Source organism: Rhea pennata, chromosome 27 (assembly GCF_028389875.1).
Source record: "Rhea pennata isolate bPtePen1 chromosome 27, bPtePen1.pri, whole genome shotgun sequence".
In the NCBI taxonomy this organism is placed as follows: Eukaryota; Metazoa; Chordata; class Aves; order Rheiformes; family Rheidae; genus Rhea; species Rhea pennata.
Genome location: NC_084689.1, coordinates 1,353,897 through 1,377,776, shown reverse-complemented (window position 1 = coordinate 1,377,776; position 23,880 = coordinate 1,353,897). Strand labels below are relative to the sequence as shown.

General features: G+C 72.5%; 3 protein-coding genes across 4 annotated transcripts; all 3 read right to left on the bottom strand.

The window, feature by feature from the left end:
• Positions 1–287: 287 nt before the first annotated feature.
• Positions 288–7,883, bottom strand: OCLN (occludin). 2 transcript variants are annotated; one of them, XM_062596488.1, is made up of 8 exons: positions 7,804–7,883; positions 4,810–5,525; positions 3,570–3,728; positions 1,594–1,757; positions 1,250–1,462; positions 1,005–1,176; positions 873–914; positions 288–758 (listed from the first exon to the last, which is right to left on the bottom strand). In XM_062596488.1, the coding sequence occupies exons 2-8, from the start codon at positions 5,491–5,493 to the stop codon at positions 657–659; spliced, it is 1,536 nt and encodes a 511-aa protein (XP_062452472.1). In that variant the 5' UTR covers positions 5,494–5,525; positions 7,804–7,883; the 3' UTR covers positions 288–656. The 2 variants fall into 2 exon arrangements, with proteins under 2 accessions (XP_062452472.1, XP_062452473.1); XM_062596489.1 differs by lacking the exon at positions 7,804–7,883 and adding an exon at positions 7,422–7,494.
• Positions 7,884–8,750: 867 nt separating this feature from the next.
• Positions 8,751–11,008, bottom strand: OCEL1 (occludin/ELL domain containing 1). The gene is made up of 5 exons (XM_062596570.1): positions 10,349–11,008; positions 10,042–10,223; positions 9,433–9,604; positions 9,050–9,100; positions 8,751–8,870 (listed from the first exon to the last, which is right to left on the bottom strand). Exons 1-5 carry the CDS (start codon positions 11,006–11,008, stop codon positions 8,751–8,753), a joined length of 1,185 nt encoding a protein of 394 aa, XP_062452554.1.
• A 1,754-nt stretch (positions 11,009–12,762) lies between these two features.
• Positions 12,763–18,507, bottom strand: KCNN1 (potassium calcium-activated channel subfamily N member 1). Its single transcript, XM_062596569.1, has 8 exons — positions 18,145–18,507; positions 17,976–18,071; positions 17,439–17,857; positions 14,660–14,801; positions 14,446–14,556; positions 14,190–14,317; positions 13,287–13,356; positions 12,763–13,174 (listed from the first exon to the last, which is right to left on the bottom strand). The coding sequence occupies exons 1-8, from the start codon at positions 18,505–18,507 to the stop codon at positions 12,935–12,937; spliced, it is 1,569 nt and encodes a 522-aa protein (XP_062452553.1). The 3' UTR covers positions 12,763–12,934.
• Positions 18,508–23,880: the final 5,373 nt, after the last annotated feature.

Sequence of the window (23,880 nt, the reverse complement as noted above, 5' to 3'; positions counted from 1 at the left end):
GGCCTTGGCGGCACGCAGCCCAGCACCTCCGAGTCCCGTTAACCGCAGCCGCTCGCCCCTCTCGCCCCAACCTGCCCCTTGTGCTTCAGCCCCGAGGTAAAATCAATAGATACAGTTTATTTCTTACAAAAAGAGCCATTACACGGCACCGGCACCCGCGCCTGGGAAAGCTCTGGCTCCCCCCGCCGGGCTGGGACAGCTCCGGCACCGGGCTCCGGCTCGGCCCTGCCGCGGGCTCCGGCAGCACCGCCGCGGCACGCTGCTGCGGGGCGCGCGGAGCGAGGGCTGCGCCGCGGGGCGACGGCGCCCGCGGGCCCTACGCCGCTGCCGTCGCGCGTTTGCGGCTCAGGGGAGGACTAACGCGGCGCCCGGCTCGCGGCGAGCCGGGGCGCGCGGCGGGTACTCGCAGTGAGCGCCGGGGAGCGGGACGGCGCGGGAGCCGAGGCGGCGCCGCGCTGCCAGCGAGAGCCCCCACCGCCCCGGCGCTGGCACCGAGCGCAGGGTCACATTGCCAGGGAGGGGCGGGGGGGGTTATTCTTCCTTTTTTTTTTGTTTTTTTTACAAAAAGAAGGTGCCAAAGGCACACGAGTCCACGTAGGGGCCGAGCAGCCCGGGCGGCGGCGGGGGCCCCGCGGCCGGCCCCTCCGCGCCGCCGGCTACCCTCGCGTCTTGTCGTAGTCGCTCACCATGCGCTTGATGTGGAAGAGCTTGTTGCGCAGCGCTTTGCTCTCCGCCTTCTTCGCCTGGTACTCGGGGCTCTGCGGGGCAGCGCCGGGGCGGCCGTCACGCCCAGCCGCGCCGCGGCTCCGCCGGGCCCCGGCGCGGCGCGGACCAGCTGCCGAAGCCGCGAGCAGCCCCGCGAGCGCACTCACCCGCTTGGAGTCCTTGAGCCTGTTGTACTCCTCCGCCACGTCCTGCAAGAGCCAGGGACCCGAGCGGGGTGAGGCGCGGGCGGCCGGGGGGCTCCGCCGCAGCCCGGGGGCCCCCGCGGCGCCGGCGCCCACCTGGTACCGGGGACTGTCCTCGGCGATGCCGTCCAGCTGCTTGCTGAGCTGGTTGAGGCGGTCGTTGACGCCGTCCATCTCCGCGCAGAGCCGCTTGTAGCGCTTGAGGTCGGTGTCGAACTCCTGCTTGTACTTCTGGCGGGCGCCGTCGGAGGCGACGGGCGGGTAGAGGCTGCGGGGGCGGCCGGGGGCCGGGTCAGGCACGGCGCCGGCGCCGCGCGGCTCCCCCGGCCCGGCCCGCTCACCTGGCCCAGCGGTCGCGCTCGCGCTCGTCGCCCGACTCCACGGCCGTGGTGTAGTCCGTCTCGTACTGCGACTCGTCCAGCTCGGGGTTGCGGCGCCTGCGCCGGCCGCGGCGGGCCGCCGGCTTGCTCGGCTGCTCCTTGCCCTTGTCCCCGGCGCCGGGGCTGGCGCTCAGCGCCCCGTCGGGCTGGTCGCCGGCCCCGGGGCCCAGGGAGCTGAGCGGGGAGGGCGGCGGGGACGTCGGCACCCGCCGGCTCCGCGCCCGGGGGGTCCCAGCCCAGCCCAGCCCGTGCCCGTCCCATCCCGCCGCGACCCTCCTCCTCCTCCTCCTCGCGCCCCGACTCACCCGCGGCTGGCGCGGCGCTCGGGGCCGCAGTAGCCGCCCTGCGGCACGGAGCTGTAGGACGGGGCGCTGTAGGGGGGCGCGTGCACGGGGCTCGTCGGCTTCTCCGAGTAGGCCAGCGTGGCCGTCTCGTCCTGCACGCTCGCCCCGTCCGCCACGTTCTTCACCTGGGAGGGAGCGGGACGGGCTCAGCCCCGCGACGGCGCCGAGCAGCCCGAGCGGCGCCCGCGGCCCGCCGGCCGGCTGTGGCCCCGGGCTCCAGGGGCGCCGGACGCCGGTGCCCGCGGGCTGCGCGGCTGCCGCCGTCCCGCCCCGAGCCCAGCACCGCAGCGGGTGCCGACGGGGACGCGAGCTGCTGCGGGGCCGGAGGGACCCACGTGGCTGCAGAAGAGCAGCCCGACGCACATGGGCCTTTAGGGAGGAGGAAGAGGAGGAGGAGGAGGAGGAAGGCTGGACGATGCACCCCAGAAGGCCCCGCGGAGAGCGCTGCTCCGTCCCAGCTGCACCGAGCCGGGCAGCGGAGCCAGCGCCGGGGCTTCTCCCGGAGGCCACGGGCCGGTGTCCCCCCCTCCCCTTCCTTCCTGGCCTCGGCGGCTGTTTGTGCCGGGGCCGGAAGCCGGTCCTGGCCCGGGACGGAGCCGCGGCCCTGGGGACGGCAGCTGCGAGCGCCGGTGCCGCTTCCTCTTTCCCCCGCTAACGAAGACGCCGTTAACGGGGCCGGCTGCGGCCGGCGCGGGGGCAGCCCTGTGCCGGGCCGGGGCGCGCGGGGCCGGCGGCTCGCGCCCTCTCCAAGGCCGCTGGCTCATCTCGATCTGGACCGTAAACCGGGCGCGAGGGCTCCCGGGGCGCCCGGCCCGGCAGGGAGCGGCGGGACCCCGCAGCCGGCGGCGAGGAGGAGCCCAGGCGTCCGGGGTCCCGGGCCTGCCCTGTGGTCACACAGGCCCAGCGAGCGGCCAGGAAATGCTTTGCAAGGGAGGGACGTTTTAACACAAATAAATAAAGCAGAACAAAGGTATTTCTGCAAAATGAAAAATAAATATTGCATCTACGGACGCACCGAGGTGCACGCCCGTGGACCAGGGCTGAGCGTTCCTGGGTCTAAAACCAAGGGCTCTGCCCAGCCCCAGGACTGCAGCAAGCATTTACGACAGAGTCCTGTTACTCCTGCTCTCCCCGGGCTCCTGACCGAGGAAAGCCCGTTTCCCTGGCATGGCCCTGGCACCCCGAGGCGACGAGGCGCCCGGTCGGGCTGCCCCAGCCTCGCGGGGATGGGTCGGGGAGGGTGATGCTGCCACAGCCCTGGACCCGCAACCCGCCTGCACCGGCGGCCGTTTGCAGCCCAGCCGGTGCTAGCTCTGCCCTCCAGGCAGCCCCGGGTTTTTCTGCCACAGTTCGGCGGCGTGCCACCACGCCGCGGCCCTCGGAGCCGCGTTAATCATTGACGAGACCGAAACCGAGTTGTATCTACGGCAAACGCTCCCGAGAGGCGGGTGCCCGAAGGGGAGCGTGCCCGCAGCCACCACGCCGTGCCGTGCCACGCCACGCCGTGCCGCGCGCCCCTGGCGCCCAGCCCATCTGATCCGGCCCCGGCCCTGTTTGTCTTTCAGGGTGTTCGGGACGGGCTCGCCCAGCCCTGCACCCAGTTAATCGCAGCCTGGCGAGGTGGGGGGACAATATCAGGTGGAAAAAAAGCACTGGGTTTAAACCCAGGCACCGGGAGGTACCTAGCGGCCCTGCGCACAGGCTCGCACCGCCGGCGATAACGCTGCGCCCGGGAGCTCCCCGCGGCAGGGTGCCGGGGCGTGCAAACGTGCCGGCGAGCAGCGCCCGGGCGCGCTTTCCACCCGCCCAAAACCCACCGAGCCCCATCTGCCCCCGGGAAGGGCTCCAGGACGCCCCTCCGCTCGCCCCGGCTCCCGGAGCCGGCGGCACGGTGCCGCCGGGAAGGATGCTCCGGCGCCCGGCGCGCTCCCACTCACCCACTCCTCCACGTTGGGGCCCTCCTGCACCACCGGCACCTTGTCCCAGTAGATGTTCGCCTTCCCGTACTTCCAGATCTTGCTGCGCGTCTTGTGAGCGAAGAAGCAGATGAGGCAGAGCAAAATGACGATGAGGAACCCGCAGACGATCGCCACGGCCTGGGGGAGAGGCGGGAGGCTGAGACGGGCTGGGGTCCCGCGGCGCCGCGCTCCAGGCGGACCCCAGCCCGGCAGAGCGGGCGATCCGGTTATCCCACGCCTCCCCAAGGATCGGGGCATGGTGGAAGGGGAAACGCTCCCGCCCTCAGACCCTACCCAGAGTGGGGACAGCACAGGGCTCCCGGGGACGGGGACGGCGCGGGAGGGTGAAGCTGCTCCACGATTCGGGGCCAGCTCAGGCAACGGGAGCAGCCTGGATTTCCTCGCAGGGACAGGGTGGGTTCGGGTGTCGGGGAGCAGCAGGGACTGACACCGTCCAGCCTCTCCGAGGCAGGGTTGGGGGCACATCCTGCGCCCGCTGCGGCCCCGGGACGGATGGCTCATGCACCGCGTGCTGCGGTGGCGCAGGGCTCCCTGGTCTCGCCCTGGCTCAGCCCAGGTGTGCCATCGCACCATGACTCCCACGAGCCAGGTCTCTGCAGCCGCGCCGAAATTTGGGACGGGCAAGGACGGATTAGGCCACGCTCGGCCTTTGCATGCAGCTGGAGCAGGCGGGTGCCCACGTTCCCCCCCCCCTTCCCGCTCGGGCTGCTCCCAGGGCGCAGGAATGCGGCACGGCCAGCCCAGCCGGCCGGGAACCAGCAGCGCCGGTCCCACCCCCGGCGCCGCGCAGGATCCCCAGCCGAAACCGGGGCTGGCGGACCTTGTTTTGCAGCAGGTTGCCGACTTCTTCCTCGCCAACCCGCTGTGCCAGGGGCTTTGCCGGTGGCACCAGCCGGCCCAGCCGAGCAGCACTGTGCTCATGGCAATTTGGGAGGGCCGGTGCCCAGCCCCCTGAGCCGGCACCCATGCCGGCACCGACCTCACGCTGCCGAGCGCAGCCTGTCTCCATCCCGATCCTCCCCCCCAGCCACGCCAAGACGGTTCAAATGCTTTTACAACCAGAGAGACCAAAGTACCAGATACCAGCCCTATGCCCGGACGGCGGCTCGTCCCCTCCCAGAAACTCCCCGGCTGCCACGCGGCCTCCTCCGGCCTGGCCCGGCCCCGCCGGCGCCGCCCGCCCCTCGCAGCCGCTCACCTCCTGCGGGTCCACGGTGCAGTAGTGGTAGATGTACTGGTTCAGGTAGGTGCCACTGTTGTACACCTGGTTGCACATGGCCAGCAAGGGGCTGTAGTAGTAGCTACCTGTCATCTGTGCCTGGGGGTTGACGCCCATGATGTAGACGATGGAGGCGATGAGCATGACGAAGGCCAGCACGGCGCAGGTCACGATCACCACCAGGTAGAAGCGGCGGGAGCGCGAGCTGCTCGCCTTGCTCACGCTGGCCACGAACAGCCCCAGCTGGGCCAGGAAGCAGAGCACGGACATGGCGATCATGAAGCCGTTGGCCGCCCGCGGGTTGGTCACGCCGCCGTAGTAGCTCCCGTAACCGTAGCCGGAGCCATAGCCCAGCCCGCTGCCGTAGTAGCCGGTGCCGCCCAAGTAGCCGCCGAGGCCGTTGCCATAAATCCCGCCGTAGCCGTAGCCGTACTCCCAGGCCAGGGTGGAGGCCACGCAGGCGAAGATGGTGATGCAGAGCAGGATGACGATGGCCTCCAGGATCCTCACCACGCCGGGCGGCGAGGTCCACTTGTAGAAGTGCTGGGGCACATCCTCGATGTAGTAGGAGCCCGGCGGGGGCGAGCGGATGCTGTAGCCGTAGTCGCCCCCAGGGGGGCTGTAGACCGTGGGGGGGCTGTCGTAGGGCTTCTTGCTGAACATGGTGCCGGGAGGGTCCGGCAGCCTCGCAAAGCCTGGGGGAGAGACGGACGGAGCGTGGGAAAGAACCGCACCGCGGCGTTCCCGGGCGCGAGGGCCGCTGCCGCCGGCTGCCGCCTCCCCGCAGGGGACTTTGGTCCCCCCCCACCATAAACAGCGCCGTAAATGGCAAGCTGCTCCTCCCTGGCGCCCCACCACGCGAGCTGCTGCCACCGCCACTGGGGAAACCGAGGCACAGGGCGGGGGGCGGCTCGCCCAGCGTCGGCTGGCCGAGCCGTCCGCTCACCGCACACCCGGCCCTGCTTGCGCTGGGCCGGCCACGACCCGAGCCGAGCTGCAGCCCGGCCAGCCGCACAGCTCCCGGACACCGAATTGGATTGCTGAAATTCCAATTAAAATGGAATAACCCTAACCAGCTAGGGTTAACCCAGAGGGTTTAATCAGTAAGCAGATCTATCTGGAATAACAACAATACACGGGATATTATCAACACCGCAGGGAAGAGCGGCAAACCTTCCGAGGGAGTCGGAAGGGGGGGTGACGTATTTCCTCGCTGGCACCTTTGCAAAGCGGCGCTGGCAGCACCCCGCTCCGCAGCCGGAGCCACGCTCCTGCCACCGGCCCACAGCGGGGACCCCCGGCCCGGGACCCCCCGTACACCCGCGCCCTCCGCTGCCCGCCTGGCTGGGCACGCTTACGCTAAACGACACCTCCAGACTAGGGGATGTTTTGCGAGTTCAGTTTTAACCAAACCTGCTGCGGGGAAGTTTTGCTCCCAAAGCCCCAGAGGGGGTTCAGGGCAGAAAGCTCCCTGGGAAACGCAGAGCCCCTCACCGCAGGCTCGGGTGCCCGCGGCTCGGGCAGCCACCGTGCGCCCGCGCCTGGCCCTGCTCCACCTCCTCCCGTCTCCGCTTCGGCACCAAACAAAGGCAAAAGCTGAGGAGTTCAGCGCTTGTCCCTAGGCGAAAACCACGCGACCAGCAGCCCCCTGAGCACCCACAGGCACCAGGGAGCCCGCCGGGGGGGGGGGGGGAGTGTCTGCAGCAGGGGCTTCCCGCAGCGCCCACAGGACGAGGGCCCCCTCCTGCAGCCCATCGCTCCCAGGCCTGCGCCAGCTCTCGCGGTCCGGGAGAAACTGCCCCAACCGAGAGCGGGGAGCAGGTGAGGGCTCAGCACAGCGGAAACCTGAGCCCTTCCATGGGAAAACCTATCCGTCCTGCGGCTCCCGCGGAGGCCCCGCCGCGGCAGCGCCCCGGCCGAGCCAGGGGGATGCACCGGGCCGCCCACCCAAGGGAGGCAGATGGGGAGGGGACGCTGTTCCTTGTCCCTTAAGCGGTAGCCGAGACGGGTCACCGGGCCGAGGCGTTTCTGCCGCGATCTCAGAGGCACCTCGAAGGGGTCTCAGAAAGGGCCGAGGCCTCAGAGCAACCCCGGCTCGGGGACCCGGAGGGGCTCGCACCTCCCCAGATCTAGGGCCACAACCCCCCTGCTCCAGGGGCTGCGGAAACACCTCCACCTCCCAGTGCCCGATCCGAGCTCGGATTCACTCTGCAAATCCAAAATACATTCCCGAGTCGGGGCACCCCCTCCGGGGTCGGCTGCCAAACCACTGCTCCAAACAGATTAAAACCCCAGATAAGCACAGCCAAAGCCCCGCGACGCGCGTCCCCGTGGACCGGCCAGGGGACCCGGCTCCCCAAGCCGCCCGCTCCTTCCCGAGAGGGACATTCCCGCTCCCGGGCTCCGCGTGGCGAGCGCCCCGGCGCCGTCACCCCGGTGCGGGGGACCCCAGGGCCCGGTGGGGGACCCCCAGCCGCATTTCCTGGGGTCGCCGTCCCCAGCGCGGCAGCGCCCACCGAGCCCCCGGGGGTGGGGGGAAGCGAGAAGGGCAGCGCTGGCGGCCCGGCCCGGCCCGGCCCGGCCCCGCTCACCTGCCCCGGCGGAGCCGCGCCGCTCCCGCCGCTCCCGCCGCTGCCGCGGCGCAAAGTCCGGCGGTCGCGCGGGGCGGCCCCGCTCCCGGCGCCGGCGCCGCCTCCGCTCGCCCTCCACCTGCCGCTGCCGGGGCTGGGGCGCCCCGGGGCCCGCGGGAGCCCCGGGACCCGCGGGGCGCCGGGACCCGCGGGGCGCGTGGGAACCCCGGGACCCGCGGGGCGCGTGGGAACCCCGAGTCCGTGGGAACCCCGGGACGCCGGGACCCGCGGGGCGCGTGGGAACCCCGAGCCCGTGGGAGCCGCGGGGGGAAGCCGGTGCCGGAGCGGCCCCCGCTGCGCCCCCCGTTAGCGGGCGCCCCCGGGCCGGCCCGGAGCCACCTACCTGCCCGCGCCTCCGCCTCTTTGTTCACCTTAAAATGGCAGCTGCGATTAGCGACACGGCGGCCGCAGGGAAACCGGCCCCGGGCCGGCCCCGGCTTCCGCCTCCGGGGGGAGCCGCCGCCGCCGCCGCCGCCGCCCGGCCCTCGCCCGCCGCGAGTTTGTCGGGTCTCAGCGGCCGGCGCGGCGCGCAGCCCCGCCGCTCCCTCCCGGCGCCGCGCCGGGCCCCGCGGAACGGGTTTGTTTCCGTGATCAGCGCTTTCTCGACTTAAAAAAGAGGGAACCTGTGGGGAGAGCCACAACTGCCAGCCGGGCGTCCCCCGCCCCTTTGGGGTCCCCAAAGCCTTCCTGGGACCCCCGGGGCCTGGGGGGACCCCGAAGGGGCAGGGGCCACAGCTCTGCTTCCCTCCCCTCGCCCCGTCTGGGCTCCTGCTGGTACCGGGAACCCACAAGGAGCAGGCGAGCGGCTGGGGTCCCCATCACGGCTTCAGTCATTTTCCTGGGTGACGACCGGGGACGGAGAGGGGGACAGGAGCATCCTCTGCACACGTTAACCTCCCCCTAAAAACATCGCTCTATTTTATTTAAAATAGTGCTGGCTCATTCAATAGCGGCACCCGCAGACCCAAAGCTGGCGGTGAGAGGCGCCTGGCCCGGCGGCGGCGTGCCCACGCGCCAGCACGCGTGCAAGCACACGTGCCTGCGGCTCTGGGGCATGAGAGCCAGCAGCAGCACCCCAAAATTAGCAGCCCGAGGTGCCCACAGTTTCTGCTCTCCCGTGCACAAGCCGGTGGGTTACTCCCAACACCTGGGGCCAGGAGGGAGCCCCGGCCCGGCGGGCGCCAGGTGCAGCCCGGGCAGCTCCATCGTCCCGGCAGGGTGCAATGAGCGGCAAGTCCAGCTTCATGGGGCCGGGGCCGGGGCCGGGGTCGGGGCTGGCCCACCGCAGGCTCAGAAGTAGATGCAGCCCTCGGAGGCGGCGCGGTCGTATTCCCGAATCTGGGACTTGATGTGCACCAGCTTCTTCTTCAGGTAGTCGCAGCGCTCCCGCTTCTCCAGCAAGGCCGAGTCCTGTCGGCCGGAGGGAGCGGGCCCATGGGCAATGGGGCTGGGGTCCCACAGGTGCCTTGGGTGCCCCAAATGTTGCGGGGAAGGAGGGAGGCAAAGTGGGGGTGCCGGGAGCCCCCTGACGCAGGGTCTCAGCGTGACGGTTGCGGCCGTGGGAAATCCGGACGCCGGCCCTTACTCACCTTCTTCTTCCTCATGTACCAGCGCCAGATGCGGGCCACCCTGCGCTGTTCCTGCGGGGCACAAAGTGACGCCCTGGGGAGCTCTGCCTTGCCACCCTAACGAGGGAGCCACGGCTAACGAGCCCGGGGGGGCTCTGCGTGCTGCTGCGAGGCAACCAGCCTGCGCAGGCGCCTCTGGCAGGATAAACCGTGCTGCGGGCACGGCCGAGAAGGGCTCGAAGCCCTTCGAGCGGGGCTGAGCTGCAGACCCCCCCTCTCCCGCGCTGGGCCCCCACCGCGACAAGCTCCCGCTGAGACCTGCCAACTCATCCCACCTCTCGCGCCCCCCCCCCCCCCCGGAATCATTGCACCCGCAGCCGGTGCCGCTGGCCCGAGGGGCTCACCTCCCTGCTCGGCGCGTGCCAGGGCAGCCGGCACATCATCGCGTCCAGCTCCCGGCGCTTCCGCAGCGCCGCGCGGACCTCGCCGAGCAGCTCCTTGTACTCGGCGTACTGGTCGCAGAAGACAGCCGCGTACCGCTCCCTCTCCCGGGGGCTCCGGATCGCCGGGTACTTTCTGCTCGGCCCAGGGATACGAGAGTCGGTGCGTGGGAAAGGGGAGGGAGGGGGAACCCCGGAGGGGCGCGCGCGGTGCATGGCAAGGATGCCTGGCCACCCGCCGCCGGCAGCACCGCCGCGGCAGCCTGGGGGTGGCACGGGGGTGCTGCAGGAGCCCTGGGACACCTCGGCAGGGGCCGAGGCTCTGCACAGGCACCCGCGCACCGGCGGTCCCTGCCCACGCTCGGGACGCAGAGCCCTAAGGCGGGGAGCAAGGGCTTATCCCCGCGTGCAGATGGCCCCGGCGCCTGCAGCGTCGATGCTCGTGCGCAGCCGGGCGCCCGGCCGGGCGCAGGCGTGGGGCAGGGCAGCAGCCCCTTGGCAGCGTTTGCTGGCCCCTCGGGTGCCCTCCCGCGGGACTCGCGCCCGTTCCCGGAGCAGGCGGGAGTCGCTTACACCATGTAGTCCGGGACGGTGTGCAGCTGGGGCACGAACCCCGGGGGGACGGAGCAGCCCGAGGCCTCCAGCTTCTCCCCCCGCTCGGGGAGGGTGAGTGTGCCGGCAGCCCTGCCGGGGGGGCCCAGCTCGTCCTCAAACACGATGCGCGTGGCCCAGGCGGCTGCCGGGACTGGCGCCGGCTGCAAGAAACGACAGAGGTGACGTGAGGCTCCCGCAGCAGAGGCTGCTCCACCGGGGGCCCGGGGCACCCCGGGGGGGGGGCCCACTCGTGGCCCAGCTCCCCGCCCCCTCCCCATGCACTCACGAGAGTCTCCCGGTGCCTCCGGGCCGCCTCGTGCCGCCACATCACGAGGCAGACGAGGCTGCCGGCCAGGTAGAGCAGCGCAGTGATGAAGAGGAAGACGAGGGCGGCCGCCTGGCCCCCGGCCACGTGGCACAAGGCGCCGAGGAGGGGGCCGCCGCCGGCGAGGGGGGAGTAGCACAGCCCCCCGAGGGTGACGGTGTCGACGTAGGCCACTGCCGCCGCCAGGTACAGCAGGAAGAGGAGGGCGTTGAGGGCCGCCTCGGTCGGGGGCCACCAGCCCGCCTCCAGGAGGATGCTCCGGTAGTGGGTGGTGGCCCCGAGCCCCAGCAGGATGGCGCTGAGCAGCCAGGCCAGGCTGGCCACCACCAGCACGAAGGGCGTCAGCGGGCCGGCGTAGCGGGTCCCGCCGGCCAGCAGCTCGCTGCCGTACCACCGGTAATCCCGCTGGACGTAGGCGCACACGCAGGCGAAGACCATGCCTCCGAAGAGCAGCTGCAGCCCCCCCAGCACCCGCAGCAGCCCCGGCCAGGACTTGAGGTGCGCGTACTTGGGGCTGCACGGCTCCGGCCAGCCCGCGGCCCCGGCAAGCGCAGCCGGGCAGCCACGGGGCGCCGACGTCTCCGGCCCGGGCTCCGGCTCCGTCCCCTGCCCCGTCTCCATCCCCTGCTCGCCCGCGGGGCTGGAGGCGCACTGCGGGCGGCCGGCGCTGCTGTGCCGCTCCGGCCCGCGATGCTCCGGCAAGGGAGGTTGGGGCAGGCAGCGCGGCACGGGACCCCCCCCGGCTCCAGCGGTGCGGCGGGGCGACTGCAGCGGCTTTCGGCAGGGCGGGAGGCGGTCGAGGGCCGGGAGCTCAGCGCCCCAGCAGCAGGCCAGGCCGCAGGCTCCCAGGGGCCGGCGGGCGACGGGGCTCCCCCAGGCACGTCAGGCAGCTGCTCCGCTTCAGCGCGCCCGGGCTGAGCCCAGCTGGGGGTGGGGGGCGTGGGGGCGCGGAGGTGAGCCCGGCCGGGAGCCCGCCGGCCCCCCAGCCCTCCCACGCCACGCGGGAGGGTTTTTTGCCAGCTCCGGCCCCGAGCACGGAGACGCTGGCAGCGGTCGCAGCCCGGCCCCGCTGCCCTGTGCGGCAGCACGGCTCCTCTTCGCCCGCCTCGGTTTCCCTCCTGCGGGTCACCCTGCGGCCCGGCCCGGCCCCGCGCTGCCTTCCCTCCCCGTCCTCGCCGCCCCCGATATTGCCACCGCGAAGGGCCCCGAGGGCGCTGCCGGCGGCGCCAGCCCCGGTGCGTCACCCTGGGGGCCCCTCATCACCCACCACCAGCTGCCCCCCGGCTGGACCCACAGGCCGGGCTCCGGCATCAGGCTCTCGGCTTCCCGCTCCCGCCAGCACCCAGCCCCCCGGGCTGGGACGCGGGACGGAGGCGTTACCTGCCCTCGGCATGGCGGGATGCGGCCGCGGCTCCGTCCTCGCCGTCCCGCGGCGGCCGCCCTCCGCCGCTATCTGCCTCCAATAGCCGCGGCCGGTTAAACATTAACGCGCGGCTCTGCCGGCCGGGCTGCCGGGAAGGGGTGCGCAGGGCCCCACGCGGGCCGGATCAGGACCCCATCCCTGTCCTCCATCCCGGCACAGCCGGGCTCCCGCTGCCTGGTCCTGGGTCTGCTGGAGCAGCTCCGGCACCCAGAGCCGAGCCCACGAGCCCGGCAGTCTCCGGAGCCCACGGCCGGGCCGGGAGCCGGCAGAGGGCACCAGCCGCCCCGGCGCATCCGGCACATCCCGGCCCCGGGACCTGGCAGAGCCAGGGATGCTCGGAGCCCAGCTCCATCACGCTGCCCTGCCCATCTCCCGCGGGACCCCCGAAGGCGTAGGGGCTGCAAGCCCGCAGCGGCACGTCCCTGCGTGCCGGTGTGGAGCAGGCACGCCCCCCCCCCCCAGCCGTTGCACCGGCCCCGGCCTCCCCCCCACCCCCCGGCGCAGGGGACGGGTCCCGCGGCCGCGAGCACCGAGCGACGCAGAAGTTCAGCTTCCTTTAATGCGCGCCTCGGCCCCCCAGCCCGGCCCCGGGGCCCCGCAGAGCCGCTGCGCCCGCCCCGCCGGCAGCGACCAAATATTGCGTCCGGGAATCGCGCAGCACTCTGCAACGGTCGGTATCGCTGCCCCCCTCCCGCCCCCCACCACCCCACCCCACCCCCCATTTTACAGATGGGGGAAACTGAGGCACAGAGAGGTGACGTGACTTTGCCAAGGTCACTTAGCAGCAGAGCCAGGGACGAAGCCCCAAACCCTCGACGCCGGGGCTCGGGGGCCCGACGCCACGGCGCTCTGCGGGCCGAGCTCCTCCTCGCCCTGGCCCCCACCTCTGCCCCCCACCCGCCCCCTTCCTGGCAGGGAGGAAGAGCCCCCTGCCCCCCACGCCCGCCCCCCTGCTGCATCGCGGCAGCCCCGGGGGGTCCGCAGCCCGGGCGCGGGGCCCGTCCCGGGGCGCCAGCACAGTGACCGCGGGAAGTTTAACTGTACAGGGCTTTACAGAACAAAGCTACTGAGATCGGCCACACGATGGCCAGACGTTAGCAGGGCGCCCGGGGCCGCGGCGCCCGTCACCCGCTCTCCGAGGAGGTGGGCGGCGCGGTGGAGGGGGAGCGGCGGCGGCGGCCGGGGGGCCGGCGGCCGGGCAGCTCCCGCTGCTGCCGCCCCACGGCTTGGCCCACGAGCCCCGGCAGCGCCAGCAGGCTCAGCCCCAGCGCCTCGATCTTGCTCTCCAGCGCGCGCAGCCGCTTCTCCAGGTCCTCGTGGCGCTCCTGCAGCTCGGACACCATGTCGTACATGATGCTCTGGGTCTGCCGGGAACACGGGGGAGGCGCAGGGCAAAAGGGGGGGGGGGGGGTTCAAAACCGCCCGCCCCGGCCAGCGAGCGGGGCGCCGGCTGAACGCCCGCCGCGCGCGCCTCACCTTGGCCAGGTCCACCAGCGTGTTCGCCTGGTCGTGCAGTTTCCGCTGCTCCATCTTCACGCTCCGCAGCCTGCGGAGAGAAAGGCAGGGGCGGGAGGGGGGGGGAGGCAGGTCAGCAGCACCCCCGGCAGCACCGGGCACGCCGAGCCCCGGCGAGGCTTTGCCGGGGGGAGCAGCCCCGGGTGCCGCCCGCGAAGCGGCCCCGCGCCGGCTGCGTCGCACCGTGCCGCGAGCATGCACGCGGAAACGCGCAGCGAGCGGACAGGGCGACTTACTTCTGGGCTCTGCGGGGACCGGGCAAAACGGAGACAAAACACAACAGCAGGTTTAATAACACCGCGGCGAGCGCGCCGAGCCGCCGGCCGCCCTGCCCGCCCGCCCGCCGCCCCCCGGCCGAGCCGAGCCGCTTTCCCCCCAAAACCGGAGGCGCCCCAGGGCTTGGCATCGCCTCTTCGGCAGGGGAAGGCCCCGCCGGGACCCGCCGTCGCCGGGAAAGTGCCGTGGCCGTGGCGGAGCAGGGCCTCTCGGAGAGACCCGGAGCAGGGAGCGTGGGCGCCGCGGGCAGAGCTGGCACCGGCCGGCGGCCAGAAGGGAAGAAAAAACCTCGTTCTCCTTTTGGGAGCCTAAATTTGGAAATCTTCATGTTTTCTAATGCCAAAATCCTAAGCCAGGAGGGTGCAGGCAGCGCTTGGACAGTTTGGGTTTGCTCCAAAGCCCTGGCGAGGGGGTTGCAAGAGCTCAGGAGGGAGAAAGCTCATTTGTGTCACTTTGGCAAAGGTCTCAGCCCTGAAGCCGGGACGAAAAGGGAGGAACCAGCTCGAAACAGGGTCGCTGTTAAGGGCAGCGGCCCGGGGCGCTGCGGGCAGGCGCCGCGTACGAAGCAGGAAAAGGTTTGGCACTTACTGATGGATGGCTTGGAGGAACTTACGCTGGTGTTTCCGAACTTTGGCATGGTCGATCTTCTTCACCAGCTTGGTGTGTTTGTAGATGAGCCACGTTTCCCTGAGTACGTTGGCGGCGGCGTTTTTCACCTGGAGGGACAGTCGTCACCGCTGAGGGGCTGCGGCCCCCCGGTGCCGCCCCGGGACGAGCCCCCCCGGGGCGGCCGCGGCTCCGGGTGCGGCGCTGGACGGGCGGGGGCACGCCGACGGGCCCTCACCCGCTTCGTTAGCTGCGTATCCATCATGAAATTGTGCACGTGCTTCTCGGCTTTGGTGAGCTCCAGCTTTCTGGCGACCACCGCGACGACGAGAGCCGTGCAGCCGGCGCCCTGGGGAGCAGGTCAAGAACCAGCCGGGAAAATTCCCGTCCGCGGGGGCAGACGGGCGGTGGGAAGCCCCCCGTGCCGTGCCCGCGGCCGCCCGGGCGCTCACCATGATGCCGGTGAGCAGGCACACGCCTTTCCCGCAGTAGGTGTGCGGCACCATGTCGCCGTAGCCGATGGAGAGGAAGGTGATGGAGATCAGCCACATGGCGCCCAGGAAGTTGCTGGTCACCTCCTGCTTGTCGTGGTACCTGCCCGGGGCCAGAGGCAGCCGCCGTCAGCCCCGGCCCCCTCCGCCGCCCCCGGGACGCAGGACTCGGGGCCGGCGGGTGCTGGGGACCAAAGTGGGGCCGGGCCGAGCCCATCCGCAGAGCTCCTTGCACTCGGTGCCCGCTGGGCCGCTGAGCCGTGTGGACCGGGGGGCTTCGAACCTGCCCTCGGCACTGCAGCCCCCGGGGAGAGACCCCGAGGCTCGGCCGGTGCCGGCTGCAGGGCTTGGGTCGGAAATGGGCTGGTTCCCGCTCGGTGGCTCCAGCTGGGGGAGTCCTGGAGCCCCTCGGACACACGGACCCTGAGGCCGCCTGCAGACGCCTCCGTGGCCAAGCATCCCGGGAAACCCAGCCAGGCGTCCCAGGAGCCCCGCAATGAGGGCCAGGGGCCCCCGAAACCCGCAGAGCCGAGGGACCGAAGCGCCCAGCGGAGAGGGGGCGGGAGGCTGCGGGAGCTGCTCCGCCGTGGGCTGAGCCCCCGGCAGCTCCCGCGGGAAATGAAGCCTCCCCCAGCCTGGGGGGGACCACGGCCAACCTCAGCCCCCTTGAAGCTTTTCCCAAGGATCTCAAAGCACAGGACGCGACTAGCATCCCCTCGAGCCCCCCGGCCCCGCGGCGGCACGCTCCGTCTCTGCAGAGCAGGGGAACAAACTGCACCGAGCTGAGAAAACCCGGGAGCCGTCCCACGCCGGCAGAGGAGAGCCGCCGCCGCCGTCGCCGCCGCCCGGAGCGGGGCGGCCCCTCGCCACGCGAGACCCTGCGAGAGCGACGGCGGCCGGCCCCGGAGCCGTGGAACGGCCCCGCGCTCAGCCGCCCCGGCCCCGGCCCCGGCCCCGCTCCGCCACGGAGCGGGCGACGCTGTGCTTTGAGATTTCGTGGCCAGCGCCGGAGCCACGAACGCGGGCGGCTTTGCTCGCCGTCCCCACCCCGACGGCCCCCGGCAGCTCTCGCAGGTGCCAGGACAACCCCGAGCGGCCCGGGGACGCGGAGCAGCCAAGCTCAGCAGCAGGGCTCGGGGGCATGCGGGGAGTGGGGGAGAGAGTGTAGAACGGGGGTGGAAGAGGAAAGAAAAGGGAAAGGAAAAGAGAAGGATGGAGGGGAACAAGCCACGGTCGGACTCAAGCGTGAGGCGAGGAATTTAGGATTGCTGCATCCCTCTGCCCGGCCCCGTGCGCCCCGTCCCTCCCGTCCTCGCGCCTGTGCAATTCCGGCTTGGAACCTCAGCCGGCCCCACGGGAGCGGGAGACGCCGGGGGCAGTGACCCCCGCGCCGGGCGGCCGCCCCCGCCGGGGCTCGCGCCGGGGAGCAGGGGTGCCGCAGCGCCCCGCACCCTTCTTGCCTTCCTCCGCTGCCCTGCCCTCCTCATCCCTGCCCTTCCCTCCGCGCCCCAGGGAGCTCCCCCGGGACTTCCCTGCTTCCCCCCTGAACTGCGCTGCTGAAGAAGGGAGAACTTGGAGCAACAGAAACGCCCGGAGCTGAGCAAAAGCCCTTGGAGACGCTGCAGCCGAAGCCTCCGCGGCTCCTTTCCGGCTGCCTCGGATCGTCCCTGCTCTTGGCTGGCGTTCATCGCTCCGGCCGTGAAAGCGGGAGCACCGTGGGCCGGGACCCCCAGGTTTGTGCCCACGCCACCGGCTCAAATCCCGCCTGCAACCGGGGCCCGGCAGCCGCGTCCGCCCCCTCGACGACGGGGGCACGGCGGCGGAAACGAATGCTGAGGTTCCAAGGGGAGAGGGCTGCGGCCCCTTCCCGGGGTCACAGCCGCGTCGCTGGGGCCCGGGGGGGCCCCCGCAGCCCCCCGCACCCTCCCCGCCGTCCGCAGCTAATCCTAAATTCCCGGTAGCACAAGCCTGGGGTGGGAGGGACGTCCCGTGCAGGACGCGGCTCTCGGTTCCTGCGGTGACTCACAGTTTGTCCCTGCGAGCAGCAGAGCGGTCAGAGAGGGAAAACAAGAGCAGTTAATGAGCGGTCTGGGGGCGGAGGGGAAGCGGCCGAGAAGGGGCGAGCGCCGGCACGCGCGGGCCGAGCCGGCCGCAGCTGAGGAGCACCTGGCACAGACCCGTCCCCTCTGCACCGCGTCCCGTCCCCAAGACCCCCAAACGCCCACCCCTCACCCCCGGGGCTGGCCCCTCCGGTAAGGACGGCGTCCCGGCACCAGCGCCGCTGCGTCCCTCGGGGCCCGGCACCCGTGGCAGCCGGGGACGGGCAGGGACGCGGGGCTGGGGAGAGCAGGGACGATGGGACGGCCGTGCTCGCGGGCCAGGCGACGGGGAGCCCGCGCTCAGCCTCCCTCCCTGCTACGGATCTACCCGGCCTCAGCACCCGCCCTTGGGCTCTGCAAAACCCCGGGGTGGCCACCACCCGCCAAGCGCTGGCACAAGGGTCCTGGGCCAGGCAGGGGCTGCGGACGCTTGCCCAGGGCTGGGCTGCCTGAACACAGGCTCTGCCGGTCCAGGACGGCGCTGCCAGCGCTGGGGGACGCTTTGCACCTCCAAAGAGCCTCTGCTCTCTCCCGCTGGGGCTCTGCCCCGTGCATCCTCAGCTGCAGCCCAGCTCCAGGCCCTCCACAAGCCCAGGGGCCCCCGAGGGAGGTGGGCGAGCCCTGCTCGCCCGCCCACGCACCTCTCGCATACGCGGACCGTCCAGGCGGCGATGATCCAGGAGGAGATGCTGAAGACCAGCAGCACGGTGCCGGGGCAGATGGTCATGAGGGTCTTCATGACGAAGCGTGTGTTGAAGTTGATCTTGTTGAGGGCGCCGATGCTGCGGGAGGAGGCGTCGGTGAAGAGCTTGCTGTGCAGCAGCATGACGCGCCCGATCAGGTAGAGCCGCAGGAACATGGGGATGGAGAGGATGATGTCCACGTCGGCGTCGGCCACCGAGGCGGCGTAGGTGAAGGCCAGGCGCGCCGTCCAGGTGAACAGGTACTGGCCCGGGATGGGGTGGATGGCGCAGACGACCAGCTCCAGGGCGATGAAGAAGATCCGCTCGTAGGTCATGGCAATCCGCCAGTCGTCCGCGCCGTTATCCACCATGAAGAGCTGGGGGGGAGAGAGCCGGGCCGGCGGCTGGGCGGGCGGCGCGCCACGGCTCCCGCGGGACGCGGTGCCGGTGCCCGGGGCGGCGCGGCGGCGCTGGGGCGCGCGCGGGGCGGCTCACCTGGATCTCCCTGGCGTGGTACATGACGATGAGCCCCAGGAGAATGACGGTCGAGAGGCTGATAAGGCATTTCAGTGCAAACGAGTACGACGACTCCTGCGAGGAAGCGCGGTGACCCCCAGGGCCCCTGCCCGCGTCCCCCCGCCGCCGCGAGCGGCCCGGCCCCTACCTTGGTGTAGACCCCCCAGGACAGCTCCGTCTCCGTGACCATGACGACGATGCCGAACATCCCGAAAATGAGGGCGTAGTCGCTGAGGCGCTTCCGCTTCTCGAAGAGGGCCCGCCGGTGGCCCAGCTTGTAGCCGATGTTCTGGTTCCGCCGCGCTCCCCGCGCCCGCTCCTCTCCCGCCTCCGGCCCGGCCGCGGGGGCCGCGGGCTGCTCCGCGCCGCAGACCACCACCTCGAGGCCGGCGGGGCGGCGGGGCCGCAGCGGCTGGGTCTCGCCCTCCAGCGGGCGCGGGGCGCGGGCCGAGGCGCCGCGGGCACCCCGGGGCCGCGCCGCCGCCCCGCCGTTGGACGTGCGGCCGCTCATGGCTCTCGGGGCGAGGGGGCCGGGCGGGCGCGATCCCACATGGCTCGGCGGCGCCGGGGCGGCGGCGACCTGCGGGAGAGGCGCCGGGGCGTGGGGGCCCGGCACGTGCCGCCGGGGCACCGCGCCTTGCCGCGGCCGGACGGGGCTCCGGCGCCCTGGGGTCCCTCCCTCCCGGGGCCCCGGCACCGGGCTGCGCCCCGCGGGGTGGGGGGGAAACTGAGGCAGGGAGGGTGCGGTGCCGCCGCCCAGACGCGGCGCCGAGGGGCTCCCCGTTACCGGGAGCGCGGCGCGCTCGGCCAGCCCCCGACCCGCCTCTGCCCGCGGCGGCGGCGGCAGGGGCGCCCGGCGCGCCGGGAGCGACGCACCGGCACCGGCACCGGCACCGGCACCGGCGGGGGCGGCCCAGCCCGGTAACCGGTACCTGCCAGGCTGCCGGTGGGGACGGCGAGCTGGGCTCGGGACCGCGACCGGGACCGCGACCGGGACCGCGACCGCGGCGCCGCCGGGCTCGGGCTCGGCCCCGGGGCGCGCGGCGGCGGGACCGGAGCGCGGCGGGGCGGGGCGGGGCGGGCGCGCGCGCCTCATTGGCGGAGCCCCGCCCCGCCCCCGTGACGCGCCTCCAGCCCCGCCCCTCGCCCTTCGCCCCGCCCCCGGGGCGCCGGCTCCGCCCCACCCGGGCGCACCCCCATCACACCCCTGCGACACCCCCCGCCCCGCATCCCTGCACCCCCATCGCACCCCTGCGACACCCACTCACCCATCACAGCCCATCACACCCCCCACATCCCTGCACCCCCATCGTACCCCCCTGCGACACCCACTCACCCATCACACCCCCCACATCCCTGCACCCCCATCGTACCCCCCTGCGACACCCACTCACCCATCACACCCCCCACATCCCTGCACCCCCATCGTACCCCCCTGCGACACCCACTCACTCATCACACCCCCCACATCCCTGCACCCCCATCACACCCCCCCGCAATACCCACTCACCCATCTCACCCCCCACATCCCTGCACCCCCATCACAGCCCTGTGACACCCACTCACCCCCCTCATCCCTGCAACCCCCATCACCCCCTGCAATCTCCATTCACCCCACCACATTCCCCTGAATCCCTGCACCCCCATCACACCTCTGTGACACCCACTCACCCCATCACACCCCTGCACCCCCTGCTCCCCTCTATCCCTCCTGCATTTCCCTGTTGCACCCCTCTATTGCACCTCCTACACTCGCCGTTCACCCTTCCATCGCCCCACACAGGCCCACGCACTGCTGCACCCCACACCTGCCCCCCCACGCGCCTCCATCCAGGCCCCGCACAGCTCCGTCGCTCCCTCCATCACACCCCCATACGCCTCCTCCCACTGCACCCCTCACACCCCCTTCACCCTCCTGCATTGCAAACCCTCCCACGCCTCCGTCGCCCCCCTCCATCGCGCCCCTCCACGCCCCGGTCAGTCCTCCCCATCACACCCCTCCGCGTCCCCCAGACAGGCCGGTGCACTCCCCTCCCGCAGCCCGGCGCAGGTTACGTCCCTGCGCCCCGTACCTGCCGGCACCCGCCGCTGTGGGCTGGGGGGGGCTGCGGGGCCTTAGGGGTGCTGGGCGTGGGGCCGGGGCTCGGCGGGGGCTCGGCGGGCGGCCGGGGGGCCAGGGGCCATGGGCTTCCCTCCACGCCTGGGCCGAGAGGAGACGCGGCGTCAGTGCGGCCGCGCGGGGCGGCTCGCCGGCCCCCGGCTCCCCGAGCCCCCGCGGCACGGGGCCGGGGCCACCCCAGCGGCGCTGGGGCCGCCGGGCGGGCGAAGCCCCGCAGCGCTGCGGGCGACTTTGCGGGGCCTCGCGGCGGCCGCGCCAGCGCGGAGCCGAGCCCTCCCCCTGCAGCCAGACGCGCCACGTCGGGGCGAGCTGGGAATCGGCAAGGAGAGCCGTGTTTTTCGGATGTCTGTTTGTTCAAAGGCAATTGGATAACGGGAAACTAGGGCAGGGTGCGAGGGCCGGAGAGGCGCCCGCCCGGCGGTGCCGTGCCCCGGCCCACGCGCAGCGCACGCCCGAGCCCCCCGGCCCCATTGTACGAACCGCCCCACTGCAGCCTGCGCAGACCCCGTGGGTCGGGGGGCCCATTGCACCAGCGCAGCACTCTAGTGTGAGCAGCCACATTGCACGAGCAGCCCCACAGAGCCGTCCTGGACCCCACAGCGTGAACAGCCCATTGCACCAACGCAGCACCCCAGGGTGAGCAGCCGCATTGCATGAGCAGCCCCACAGAGCCGTCCTGGACCCCACGGCATGAACAGCCCCATTGCATCAGTGCAGCGCCCCGGTGTGAACAGCCACCTTGCACGAGCAGCCCCACAGAGCCGTCCTGGACCCCACGGCATGAACAGCCCCATTGCACCAGCGCAGCGCCCCGGTGTGAACAGCCACCTTGCACGAGCAGCCCCACGGAGCCGTCCTGGACCCCGTGTCACGAACAGCCCCGGTGCAGCTAGCGCAGAGCTGCAGCCCAGGCAGCCCCACTCACGAGCGGCAGCGCGGAGCCGGCGCGGAGCCCATTGCAGGAACATCCCCACGGAGGCAGCAGGGACCCCGCGGCACGGGCAGCCTCGGCGAGGGCACTGCAACACCGGGCGCCTGGACCCGCCAGCACGGCGAGCCCCGGGGCCGCGCCACGCGTGGCAGGGCGCCAGCGCCCGGCTGCTCCGCCTTAGATATATGGGGCCGCTGGCACCTCTCCAGAGGCAGATCATTTTCTCTCCGTCCTGACAAATTTATTGCAGGAAAATGAGTTCCGATTTCGTTTTAATACTCGGTTGTGGAAGGGGAAAATGAAGCGGGCAGCGTGGCAGGGAAGGGGAGCGGTTTCCTGGGGCTCCCCTGGCACACGCGGGCCAGGGCGAAGGCCGTGCGGGGATGCCGCGGCGCCCACCGCCTCCTCCACCGCCTCCTCCACCGCGGCCGCGGGGAAACCGCTCGCCCAGGGCAGGGCTGCTCTTCCCTGTGGCTCAGCAAACTTTTTGGCTCCTCAAATTGGGCCAGTAAAACTCCCCCAGGAGCCCTCCGGGACGGAGCGTGGTAAATATTTTATTAACCATCGCTCCGTGCTCGCTGCGCTGATAGGCTGCACCGACGGCCGCACAAACCGGCCTTATTAAATGTTTTGCCCTGCCAGGACATCAATATGAATCTCTCCGCCGGGGAGAATTCACGGCCCCGCGGTGGCGCGAGAGCCGACGGAAGCCCCCGCGCAGCTCCCCAACGGGCGCTGCCCCGGCACAGCGAAGGCCACATCCTGCACAGCTGGACGCTGGCAGCCGGCGGGTGCAGGGGAACCCCGGGGCCGGAGGGTCCCCGCTGGCGTCCTGCCCCGGGGGGGCGCGGGAAGGTCACCGGCTCCAGCAGGAGCTCGCAGGGGAAGGAGCGTCCGTGCCGGGCGCGTGCCGGGGGGCACGAGGAGGGGCCGCGTCCCGCTCCAAGCCCTGAGTGGTGCAGCGAGGAGCTGCGGATCCCGGCGTCCCCCCTCCCTCCCGGGGCAGCCCCGGGCTGGGACGATGCTGCCGGCGCCGCACACAGGCTCTGCCACGGCCCCTCCTTGTCCCTTGGCAGAAAGAGCGAAGCGATTCCCGGGGGGAGACTCCGACCCCGGGGTCTGTGCTCCAGGACCCCGGCACAGGGACCGGTTGCCCCCGGGGAAGGCTGCGGCATCGCCACCAAGCCGAGCCCCAGCGCGCAGCCAGCTCCAGCTCTTTGCAGGGAGCCGGAGCAAACATGCAGCCTGCACTGGGGCTTTTCTCTACGGTGGCACCCAGGGGAGCCGCAATGGCCGGCACCTCACCCCCGGCACCGCAGGACGGAGCTGCGGTGCAGCCGGGGCCACACCAGCGTCCTTGCCCCGCACACGAACCAGCCCGGCTGCAGCTGCAAGCGCGGCAGGGCCAGCCCGCGTGCAGGACGCCCTGGTGCCCTCGAGCGCGGTCCTGCCCCTGCTCCGTCCTCCCGGGCAGCAGACGGGTGCTGGGTGCCAGCGGGACCCCCCTGCCCCAGAGCAGCGGTGCTGGCTGGGAGCAACTGCAGAGGAGGACGGTGCAGCTAAAAATAGAGGCGGGCAGCAAAGGGCTCCCGGCTGGTGATTTATTTATTACCCGCTTGCTAATTCCTGCCTGGGAATCACGGTGCGGGGGGAGGCCGGTACTGTGATTTGGGGCAGCACGGCCCCGCAGAGGGGAAGGGGCCGGGAAACCGCCCTGCCTTGGGCCGTGAGCACCCCCCCACGGCTGTGGGGGTCTTGTCCCACCGCCGGGGCTGCAGCCGCGGGAGTCCCGGCCAGCCGCGCGCGAGAACTGCGTCACCTCCTGGCCCCGGACCCCCCCGCCGTGCTCCCCGGCCCCGCGGCGGCCCCGGGATCTTGCGCGGCCGCGGCTCTCCCCGCCGCCGAGCCCCGGCCGTATGTCAAAGGCTGGACGGCGTCTGCCTGCGCCGGCGGGAACCCCCGACCCTGCAAACGCTGCCGCCGTCCCGGCACGGCGCAGCCCGGGCCGAGCGGGGCTGTGGGGGCTCGGGGCTGTCCGAGCTTTCTCGGGACCCCCCCAGCCTTCGCTGCTCCCGGCGGCATGCTCTGCCCGGGGCAGACGCTGCACCGCGGCCCCGGGCAGCTGCCCTGCCGCAGCAGAGCCGCAGGGCGCGGCGAAGCCCTGGGGCCATCCTGGAGCCTCGACGGGTCACCTGAGCCCTGCCGTGACGGGATCCCCCCGGCGGCGCCGTGCAGCCGAGCTCCCGTCCCGCGGGAACCCTGCGTCCCACGGGAACCGCGTATCCCAGCGAGCCCGCGTCCCCGGGGAGCCCCGTGTTCGCCCTGTAGGTGCTGGCGTGAGCGGGCAGAGCCTGGAGCTGTGCCGATTTGCACCGCGCACGACCTGGCCCGTCCTCCCCCCGGCCACATCCAGGCACCTGTTGAGCTGCCGGTTGGTTGCGGGGACGTTTGTGGGTGCAAAGGCGCCCAGGCAGGGACCTGCCCGGGACGCAGGGACACCCGAGCCTCCGTGGGCCGGATCCGGCCCTCGCCGTGCCGCAGGGGGATCCCTGGCTCGTCCCTGTGTCGAGTGGCATCCCAGCACCCCGGCGCAGGGGGGCACCGACCCCGGGCCGTCCTGCGCCAGGGGCCCGGGCGCCGGCAGCCCCCCGCCGCGCCGAGCACCTGCCCTGGGGCTTGGGGCCGGCGGCAATCGGAGCCTCCTGCCCGAACTCCCTCGTCCCTCCCGCCCGCGGCGCCCGGACCGGGCAGCAGCCCCTACCTGCCCCGGGCGAGCCGCCCGCTCCGGCGCCGGCCGCCGGGACGGCCGCGCAGCGCAGCGCAGGCCTGGCCGG

What these genes read in the sequence shown, in the direction of transcription:
- OCLN (XM_062596488.1), bottom strand. Translation starts at nt 5,493, where the DNA reads ATGTTCAGCAAGAAGCCCTACGACAGCCCCCCCACGGTCTACAGCCCC. An exon ending in GAGCGCCGCGCCAGCCGCGG is followed by an intron (nt 1,463 to 1,593) that starts GTGAGTCGGGGC and finishes CTCCCCGCTCAG; the next exon opens with CTCCCTGGGCCCCGGGGCCG. An exon ending in AGGACAGTCCCCGGTACCAG is followed by an intron (nt 915 to 1,004) that starts GTGGGCGCCGGC and finishes TGGCTCTTGCAG; the next exon opens with GACGTGGCGGAGGAGTACAA.
- OCEL1 (XM_062596570.1), bottom strand. Translation starts at nt 11,008, where the DNA reads ATGGAGACGGGGCAGGGGACGGAGCCGGAGCCCGGGCCGGAGACGTCG. An exon ending in GGAGGCACCGGGAGACTCTC is followed by an intron (nt 10,224 to 10,348) that starts GTGAGTGCATGG and finishes CGTTTCTTGCAG; the next exon opens with CCGGCGCCAGTCCCGGCAGC. An exon ending in GGCACGCGCCGAGCAGGGAG is followed by an intron (nt 9,101 to 9,432) that starts GTGAGCCCCTCG and finishes TGTGCCCCGCAG; the next exon opens with GAACAGCGCAGGGTGGCCCG.
- KCNN1 (XM_062596569.1), bottom strand. Translation starts at nt 18,507, where the DNA reads ATGAGCGGCCGCACGTCCAACGGCGGGGCGGCGGCGCGGCCCCGGGGT. An exon ending in ACGGTCCGCGTATGCGAGAG is followed by an intron (nt 14,802 to 17,438) that starts GTGCGTGGGCGG and finishes GGCCCCGGGCAG; the next exon opens with GTACCACGACAAGCAGGAGG. An exon ending in CGCTGGTGGACCTGGCCAAG is followed by an intron (nt 13,175 to 13,286) that starts GTGAGGCGCGCG and finishes TGTTCCCGGCAG; the next exon opens with ACCCAGAGCATCATGTACGA.